The 10,381-nt window shown below is 44.7% G+C and overlaps 1 protein-coding gene across 1 annotated transcript in view; it reads left to right on the top strand.

The window, feature by feature from the left end:
* LOC114558065 (uncharacterized) overlaps positions 1 to 9,015 on the top strand; it is a 40,781-nt gene extending 31,766 nt beyond the window's left edge. The window contains exon 17 of the mRNA XM_028581784.1: positions 317 to 9,015. Coding sequence (XP_028437585.1) covers positions 317 to 8,325 — 8,009 coding nt within the window. The 3' untranslated portion in view covers positions 8,326 to 9,015. The remainder of the gene's footprint in view (positions 1 to 316) is intronic.
* Positions 9,016 to 10,381: the final 1,366 nt, after the last annotated feature.

Consider the following 10,381-nt stretch of genomic DNA (forward strand, 5'->3'; position numbering starts at 1 on the left):
ATGAGTTTTATGGTTCAATAGTGGTTTTGATTTCATCTTGCATTTAATTTTTTGGTTTGTCATTTTAATTCTAAGTATTTCTGAGTTGTCTGTATTTTGTATTGTATATTATTGATGAATCAATTAGTGGTCCCAGACCTAATGAATAATGATTGTACCAACACCTATACATTTTGTGAATATGAATAGTTATCTAACCTTTCTGACAAATATTGTCAATCAAGCATTTAGAAAAAATGGAACAATGGTGAGCCAATTGTCAGTAATTTAGACTTGTTCTAATGACTTATTTATTTCACTTTTCTTTATTTCACAGGGCTTGAAAGAAACAGGCCAAATCTTCTTCTGGGTCTGGCAGTCATCCAGAAGGCAAAACGTCCTGGAAGTTTGCCTCAGGAAATTGAAGAGAAGAGACCCAAAGTTCATATGTCCAAAGACCCTATGTGGATCCCAAAACCCCCAGTCCTCTATGGTTCTGACAAATTGGAGATATTCCAACCCTACGATCCAGAGACTCCTGCTAGCACCACCCCTCCTGGCTCACCACCTTGCCCTGGCTCACCTTCAGACTCTTCCTCTTCTGGATCAGTTACCATACCATCTCCTTTTACTTCCTTTAGAACAAACCCTCCTGTTCCTACCTCAGCCACTCAGGCAACCTCTAATAGCATCTCCGACAAGAATCCCACAACAGCATCCAGTGATAAGACACCGCTGCAGACCATCTTGAATAGTTTGTTTGGCAATAAACAAACTGACTCTGTGGTCTCTTCTGACGGAAGTTCTACAACAACAACAACAACAACAACAACAGTTAGTGTTAAGAAAGTCCCAATGTTTTCTCAGACCAGATCAATGGTGGATCCAATTGTCGAACAGTATGGACAGAAATCCAAAGTAAAAAAAATAGAAGAAGAAGAAAATGACTTTGACCGACCGTATGACCCAGAAGAGGAGTATGATCCAGCAATGGCATATGGAATGGTTGCTCCTCAGAGCATAGAAAAAATTAAGGCAGATGGCCCTGCAGTATCAGGCTTTGTAGATGATGGTGTGGCCTATGATCCAGAGGACGAGACCATCTTTGAAGATATTCAAAGTGATATTGTTGTGACAAAGCCCCCTGTTCCAACTCAAACGTCAAGTTCTCCATCATGCCCAGCCCCAGTTTCTATCCAGATTGTAACGCCAGCTCCTACCTCCACTCCAGCGCTAACCTCTACCCCAGCAGGAGTAAGGCAGAACATTCCTACGGGCACTGTGGTTGTCTCAGCTGCAACACTAACTGAACAACAGCGGATGCTCGAGGAGCTCAATAAGCAGATTGAAGAGCAAAAACGACAGTTGAAGGAGCAGGAAGAGGCACTACGTCAACAGAGAGAGGCTGTGGGCATGTTCATGGCTCACTTTTCTGTTTCTGATTCCCTGATGTCTCCCCCACAAAAATCTTTGCCAGTAAGTCAACTGTCAGAATCAACAGACAAGACCAGCAACCTTACAGAGACTGTGGACAGTTCAAATGTAGAATCACAAACTGTTAAGCTAGAAGACACAACTGCCATCCCTAATTTAGAAAATGATGCAGATAATGTTACAGAGCAAGATGAAACACAGGAAAATGTTAAGGAATCCTCTGCTGGAGAGATTGAAGATTCTGATGTAGCTTATGATCCTGAGGACGAATCACTTTTTAATGAAATTCAAGATGATGTATTTCAAGGAGGCAGCATAAAGACTCGTGATTCATCTTTGTCTAGAACAGGGCATAGTGCCAGCCGGAAGGGCACTCCTCTGAATGCATACCACAGCAGAAAGCGAAGACTATCACCAAAGAAGCGGAGTCGTCGTGAAAGGGACCACCATAGAAGCCCTTCAAGAAGATCACAGCGGCGTTCTCCTTCACATTCCCGGAGACGTAGAGAAAGGGATAGACATAGAAGAAGTGAAAGGGACAGGTCAAGGCATAGAGCTAGAGACCAGTCTGAACGGCAAGGTCACCACAGTAAAGAGCATTCTACACACCGACATTCTCATGGACGTAGAAGATCCCCATCATCTACTGGAAAAAAAGATTCTGGGTCCCTTTCACCAAAACAGCATAGAGAACCTTCCCCTCAAGTCCTTGAGAAATCAAAGCCTTTAAGTGTTCTGTGTAATGCTCCAGACTCTGTTGTTGGACAATTTGTAGAGAGTAACACTATTAAAAATAACCCTGATGGGAATCAGCTAAAAAGTAATCTTGATGAGAGCATTGATAAAGGCTTTTCTCCATGTTCACATGGACTTCTTCACAATGTGAAACTTGAGACTTCAGAACCACCAAAATCCCAGGAGCTTAAAACAACTTCAGTCAGCGACCATGACAACACATGTACTGGTTCTTCTACACAGGTTGATAAAACCTCTCAATTGGAAACTCTGTTTTCAAACAAGTTTGAAAGTACTGTTCCTCTAAGAGTAATTGATCCTCCCATTCGAGATTCTCCTCAGAGCCCTGATCCAGAGCCACAGTTTGTGAATCCTAGCAGCATAGGAATTGACTCGGTTAAGACTGAGGAAATCAGACTTCCCGAGATGCATACCAGTGTCTCAATGCCACATGTTAAAGTTGAAAATAATTTTCTGCCTATTTGTGGTCAAGCAACAATGTCCAATATGTGGCCAACTGTTGGAGGTCCAATATCAAACGTTAGAAATATGGATTTTAGAACCCTAAATCTACAGAGCTCAGGTGTCAGTGATACAGGTATGATAGAGGAAGACAAACTGATAGAAGGGGGAAGTCCAGGCTTAAAGCATCAAAAAATACTGGGTCATGGGGGAGGACATTCAGATCCAGCTACAGACCCAGATATTCAGGGCTCAGGACCTAAAATAGACCCTGTGACAAAGCGTCCAGGACCTGGTATAAGTGATCCAGGTATGAGGAATGCAGGATCACATATGAAAGAACTTGTACATAGGGGACCACAGATAGATCTTATAGAAACAGGAATTAGATTCCCAGGGCCTGATATGAGAGGTCCAGGCATGCAAGGCATAAGTCCCAACATTTGTCCTGGATCAGACACACAAGACCTAGCTATAAGTGGTCAAGGGAAACATGTGAGGGACCCAGGGACAGGGATGCAGGGTTCAGAGGCAAATATAAGAGAACCAGTTATTCAACAACACAATAGTGATAGAATTGGTTCATCGCCAGTCATAGGAGGTTCTGGGATGAGGAGTCCAGTGCAAAATATGCAAGGTCCAGACCCTGATATGAGACACAGCGAACTAGAAGTGAGAGGAAGAATGCTTGTAACAGCTGCTGCAAATTCACATATGGGAGGATCAGGCCTACAGAATCAGAGGGGAGATCCAATCATGAAGGGCCCTCCGTCATATAGACCTGGGCCTGACGTAAGGGGCACAAGGGGTCCTTTATCAGCTATGTATCATCCAAGTCCAGAAAACGCAGATGGCAGGCCAGGTGTGATGGAAATAAGGAGAGATCAATCTTTCGGGGGTCCACAGATCGAAGGTAGGGCTGCAGATATTATAGGAAGAGGCCAAAAAGATAGAGGTGAAAGTCCACATACTGGGGGAATGAGATCTTCTATGAGGGGTGGAGATGTAAGAGATCCAAGTCCAGGTCCATCTTTTAGGGGCTCAGGGAGAGTTCAAATGCAATTGAAGCATGATGGCAGTCCAGTTTCCAGTAGTGGGCCTAGAGAACATTTCAATGAGCCACTGCCCAATATAAGGGCTGAAAGGATGGTCCATGGCCCTGACATGACAGAAGGAGAAACAATCCATAATTTAAGAAGGCCAGATTTGACAGAAAGGAGTTATATGGGGCCTGGTCAAGATATGGATAGTATGGGTGGCTCAGATACAAGGGGTGATGGCATGCTAAACATTACAAATCCAGATTGGAGAGGTCCAGGACCAGGTTTTGTTGGTCCTGATATGAGGGGTCAGAGGAGTCAAAATAAAGGCCTGTGCCCACATTTGAGGGGTCCAGATTGGAGAGGCATAGGATCAGAAATAAGAGATGTTTGGAGAGGGTCAGATATGAAAGGATCAGGTCCAGTCAGAGGAGAGCCATTTATACAAGATAAATGGAGAGTCCATCAGCCTGATAAGAGGGATCCAAACATAGAGAGCCAGGGGCATGACACAAGAGGTGCTGCAGACCTAGACTTTAGAGAACCAGGGTCTGAAATGAGCGGTCCAAACATGGAAGACCTTAGGCATGACAGGAGAAGACCAGGGGGTCCGGATTTCATTACACCAGGACCTGTAATGAGGGGACCTGATATGGAGATCCCAATGCATGACAGGAGAGGACCAAGAGGTCCAGATTTAATGAGACCAGAGCCTGAATGGAGCAGTCCAACTATGGGAAATCTAGGACCTGGCATGCAAGGACCAGTGGGTCCAGATTTTGCGGGACAAGGACTTGAAAGGCGAGGTCCGGGGCCTAACAGTAGAGGACCTGGGGATCCACATTTTAGAGGACCAGGACCTGAGAGGAAAGGCCCAGCTATGGAGGGTCAAGGACCTGACATGAGAGGACCGGCAGGTCCAGATTTCAAGGTGCCATGGCCTGAAAGGAGAGGACCTGGAGGTCCAGATTTCAGGGGACCAGGGCCTGAATGGAGAGTTCCAGCTATGGAAGGTCCTGCAACTGACATGCAAGGACTTGGAGGTCCAGATTTCAGTGAACCAGGGCCTGAAAGGAGAGGTTTATCCATGGAGGGTCCTAGGCATGTCAGAAGAGGACCTGGAGGTCCGGATTTCAGGGGACCAGTACCTGAAAGGAGAGGTCCAGGTATGGAGGGTCCTGGGCCTGACAGTAGAGGACCTGGAGGTCCACATTTCAGTGAACCAGCGTCTAAAAGGAGAAGTTTATCTATGGAGAGTCCTGGGCCTGCCAGAAGAGGACCTGGAGATCCAGGTTTCAGTGAACCAGGGCCTGAAAGTAGAGGTTTATCCATGGAAGGTCCTGGGCCTGCCAAAAGAGGATCAGGAGGTCCAGATTTCAGAGGACGAGGACCTGAAAGGAGAGGTCCAGTTATGGAGGGTCCAGGGCCTGTCAGGAGAGGACCTGGAAGTCCAGATTTCGGACCACCAGGGCCTGAAAGGAGATGTCCAGTAATAGAGGGTCCTGGGCCTGACAGGAGAAGAGCCAGAGGTCCAGATTTCAGGGGACCAGGGCCTGAAAGGAGAGATCCAGTTATTGAGGGTCCTGGGCCTGACAGGAGAAATCCTGGAGATCCAGATTTCAGAGGACTAGGGCCTGAAAGGAGAGGTCAATCTATGGAGGGTCCTGGGCCTGAATGGAGAGGGCCAGCTATTGAGGGTTCTGGGCCTGACAGGAGAGGACCTGGAGGTCCAGATTTTAGAGGACCAGGACCTGAGGGGAGAAGCTTATCTTTGAAGCGTCATGGACCTGACAGTAGACGATCTGGAAGTCCAGATTTCAGAGGAGTAGGATCTGAAAGAAGAGGCCCAGCTATGGAAGCTCCAGGACTTGACAGAAGGGGACCAGGAAGTCCAGATTTCAGTGGACCAGGACGTCAGAGGAGAGGTTCTGCTATGGGTGGTTCAGGGCCTGACAGAAGAGAAATAGATGTTCTAGATTTCCAGGGACCAGGGTCTGAAAGGGGAGGTCACACTATGAACAGTCAAGAGCCTGACAGTAGAGCACCAGATGGTCCAGACTTTAGAGGGCCTGGGTGTGAAAGGAGAGATTCCTATATGAAGGGTCAAAGGCCTGACAGGAGAGGTCCAGGAGATCAAAACACTTATTTAATGGGTCCTGGGCCTGACTTCACAGTACTGGGGCCTGAAAGAACTGGTTCAGGTATAGAAGGTCCAGGGCCTCACAGTAGAGAACAGGGAAGACCACACTTCAGGGGTCCTGGGCCAAAAAGCGGACAAACAAATATGGAGGGCCCAGGGCCTGACACGGGGGGTCGAGACATCAGGGGACCGAGGCCAGAAAGACCAGGTTCCAGTATGCAGGGTCCAGGGCCCAACAGGAGAATGCCAGGAGGTCCAGACATTAGGAGACCAGGGCTTCAGCATTCAGGTCCAAACAGAGAGAGCCCAGGGCCTGACAGGAGAACTCCAGAGATGGAGAGAACAGGAAACAGCAGGAGCTTTCCAGGAGGCCCACTGTTCAGGGGTCCTGAGACAGAAAGAAGACCTCCAGATAGGGAGGGCCCAGAGTCTGATAGGAGAGGTCCGCATTTTAGAGAAGTGAGGCCTGAAATAACTGTTATGGAGGGTCCAGGGCCAGATAGGAAACATCCAAGAGGTCCAGATTTCAGAGGACCAGGTTGTCTAAGCAGAGGTCCAGACATTGAGGGTCCATGGTCTGGCAGACAAGAACCAGGAAGCTCAGGCTTTAGGGAGCTTGGGCCTGAGAGGAGAGGTCCAGATATGGAGGGCCCAGAACCAGATTGGAGAACATCAGGTTGTCCAGACTTTAGAGGCCCAGGCATCAGGCAGAAAGCTCCAAATACAGGAGGTCTAAGACATAGAAGAGATGACTGGGAAGGGGCTGACTTTGGAGGGTCAGAACCTATCCAAGAGAGCCCAGTTATAGAGGGCCAAGGACCTGATAGAACAGGTAGAAACTTGAGGGGTCCACGGCCTACAAGGGGAAACATTAGAGGATCAGGGCCAAACTTCAGGGGCTCTGCACCTGATAGGAGAGGCACAGACACAGAGGAGCAATGGTCAGAAGGAACAGGGCCCAATATGGAGGCTCTAGGAAATGAAAGAGATTGTTCAGGAGATGATTGGAAAGTACATGGGAACAGGGGTCCAGGCCCCATCCAAGAAGGTCCAGGTCAGCAGGTTCAAGAACATAGTAGGCAGGGTCCTCGTAGAGAATGGAGAGGCCCTGAAAGTAGGGGGCCAAGGCCAATACAGGAAAGACCAACTATGCCATTTCCAGGGCCTTTGAGAGCTCCAGGAGATGATTGGAGTGGTCCTGGTGTCAGGGGTCCAGGGCCTGTTCAGGGTGACCCAGATATGGTATGCCCAGGGCCTGGTAGGGGAAGACCTGGAAATGGATGGAATGAGCCTGATAGAGGGGATGCTGGGCCAAACAGAAGGGGGCCTGGACCAAATTTTTGTGGAGAAAGAGATCCAGACAATAGAGGTCAAGGTCGTGATAGAAGAGGTCTAGGCATGAGAGAACCAGTATCAGATATGAGAGGGGGTCCAGATATGGGGAATGACTGGAGGCAGCCAGACTTCAAGGGTAATATGAGAGGGGCAAACATGGAAGGACCTTGGGCTCGCAGTGGAGGTCCAGACTCAATGAATTTCCCTAATAGGAGAGGATTTGAAATGGAGGGTCTTGATAGAAGAGTCCCCAGAGGACCAGATTTCAGACACCAAGGGCCTGAAAACAGAAATTCAAACATTGAAGGTCCAGGGACTGATGGGAGGTTTTCAAATTGTGGGGGACTAGGATCAGAAAGGCAAGATGTAGACATGGAAAGCCCTGGAATAGGTAGACAAGGATTTGAGCATGATTTTAGGAGGAAAAGTAGAGGCCCGGACATAAGAAGGCTAGGGCCCTGTAAAACAGATATTAGGGGGCCAGCACCTGAAAGTTCAGATCTAAGACATGGGCCTGGGAGGTGGGATACAAACACAGAGGGCCCTGGGTCTGATAGAAGAGGTCCAGATATGATGGGCCGAGGGTTAGACTCAAGGGGATATGAGCCTGCCATGAAGGATGACATGGAAGATATAAGGGGCCCAGGGTGTGATGGCAGAGGGCTAGACATAACAGCATCACCTCATTTCAATATTACTCATCAAGTTACCAGATGCCAAGGCCCTAGTGATCCAAATTCTGCATCATGTAATGGACCCCTAGGTCCAGCTCAAAACAGTGGAGAAAACTCATGCCCCGGTTTTGACAATCTACAAAATCAGCAAGCAGTAAAGCCCCATAGACACAGAGCTGCCTTACTTCCCACTCCAACAGAAGGTCTCATACGATTCCCAAATCGTATGATCAACAATCCTGATGTCCTCAGCCTGAAACGAAAACAAATCGGTCACCCAACTAACAGAGAGTGGAGTAGAGGTAAACCAGTGAGTCGAGAAAGAGAGTTGGTCAAAGGGCAAAGACAGGAGCAGGAGAAAAGTCCTGCTGGTAAAATAAGCACCCCGTTAGATGCAAGTACAGTGGGTGGAGAAGGAAAAAAGGAAGTGGGCAATGAAACTGATAAACAGGGTGCGTGTGTAGAAACTAAAACCAAACAAATTATGGACAGTGATGAAAATAAAAGCAATCCTCGGCCAAGTTAGACACAGACTAAAAATCATAACGCATGGACACCTTAAGACAGTAAGGCTGTCGAACTAGACCTGCGAAAAGGCTTATTATAATCAAATTGATCAGAGATACTACAGCATAAAACACATTGAATGTACTTTTCTCATAGAAAGTGGTTGTCCTTGTCTTATCGAAATTTCAACAAGACTTACAGGGAAAGCCATGCGAAAGATCAGACATTTTAGCTTGATACGAAAATGCTCAGAGGTATTTTAGTTTATCATGTTCTTGTTTGTGTTGCATTTATTTTTGTTATTTGATTGACTAAATGCCTCTTAAACTTAATCAATCACTTGTAAATTCAGCTCTGTGTATTTTTAGTTGGAAATAGTAAAACATGCTTTATACAAAAATGTACGTGTTTTTTTGTTTTTTAACATTGTTATAGTGTCAGTATAGTAGCCTTGATCTGGCTTTAATGTTTTTCAGCTGATAAAAAATGGCTTGTATCGTTGTTCTTTTAGAATGTAAGAAGTCAATAAATGATATACCTTTTTTTTTAAATTGTATTTAGTCTAATTTTGTCATCAATATTTGTAATTGATTGGTTGCTACGTGAGCCAGGCCCAAAACTGTTAATGGAAAAAACTAATCCCATATTAATGCACACTGCCAGCACTGTTCTGTTTGTGAAATAAAGCAAAAACTGATTTATATTTTTAGAGGTACAATTAAAAAGTCTCCTTTTATAGAGATTGATGACACATTTTAGTAGTTCCAGTTTTCAAAATAAGATTGGGTAATTCACTCCTTTTAATTAGTTTCTTATGGGCTCTGCAGTGACAAGCAGGTAAGGATAGACGAGCAAGAGAGAGGGAAGGGAGAAAAAGTCCTTGGAAAAAAAAAATTTTAATAGAGGACTGAATTAGCCTGGAGCAATAACACTTCACAGCCACCTGCAAAGCTCATGTCTTACCAAAGGGGGGCGACAGCATTCAGTTAGATCCTCTGCATCCATCAAGGAGTTAATATTGATCTATCTTTGGTAATTTTAGTGGTGGAGTGTAACTAGGTACATTCACATTCAAGTACTGTACTTAAGTACAATTGTGCGGTACTTTATAATATTATATTACTTTAAACTTCTCCATTTCATAGGAAAATGTACTTTTGACTTCACTACATTTATCTGATAGCTATAGTTACTAACTTTAGAAATTAAGATGTAATGAAATACAACACATTCTACATAATTCATTCATAAAAATGCAGTGTCCTATAATCTACTGTGGCATTCAACACGTAGGAATCCCAGAGAGCAGTTCATTTTCTCTATCTGTGCTTATCCATCCTCATTGTCATAGCAATAACAATTATGGTGTCAGTGGTGGAAGAAGTATTCAGATATTTTACTTATGTAAAAGTAGTAGTACTACAGTGTAGTTACAAGTAAAACGCCTGCATTCAAAATCTTACTGAAGTAAAAGTACAAAAGTATGTAAGTAGGCTACCCAAAGTAAAAGTACTCATTTGCAGAATAGCCCATTGCAGAATCATAAATTACTGGATTATAATTATTGATGCATTAGTGTAGGCTACACATCACTTTAATGTTACAGCTAGTAAATGTGGAGCTCATTTCAACTACTTTATAGGCTACTGCTGGGCAGCTTGACTATAATAATTTATCATAATTTATTAGTTGATTTATATTTTTGTACTATTAATATATACATCTGCAACCATAGTTGTCAAATAAATGAACTTGAGTAAAAAAGTGCAATATTTCCCTCTGAAATGTAGTGGAGTAGAAATATAAAGTAGCCTAACATAATGGAAATACTCAAGTAAAGTGAAAGTACCTCAAAATTATACTTATGTATGTACAGTACTTGAGTAATGTACTTAAGTCCACCACTTGACATGAGACTAAGTATTTTGTAGAAAAGCACTTTTTAAAGATTATTTTAGCTCCTGTAAATAAATAAATAAATAATTAAAAAAAATAAGTAGGCTACCCTTTCATTGTTTCTTTCTAGTCCCGTAACGTAACATGTTCAGAACATGGATGTATTAAGAGAACAAAGC

Source organism: Perca flavescens, chromosome 7 (genome assembly GCF_004354835.1).
Source record: "Perca flavescens isolate YP-PL-M2 chromosome 7, PFLA_1.0, whole genome shotgun sequence".
Lineage (NCBI taxonomy): Eukaryota > Metazoa > Chordata > Actinopteri > Perciformes > Percidae > Perca > Perca flavescens.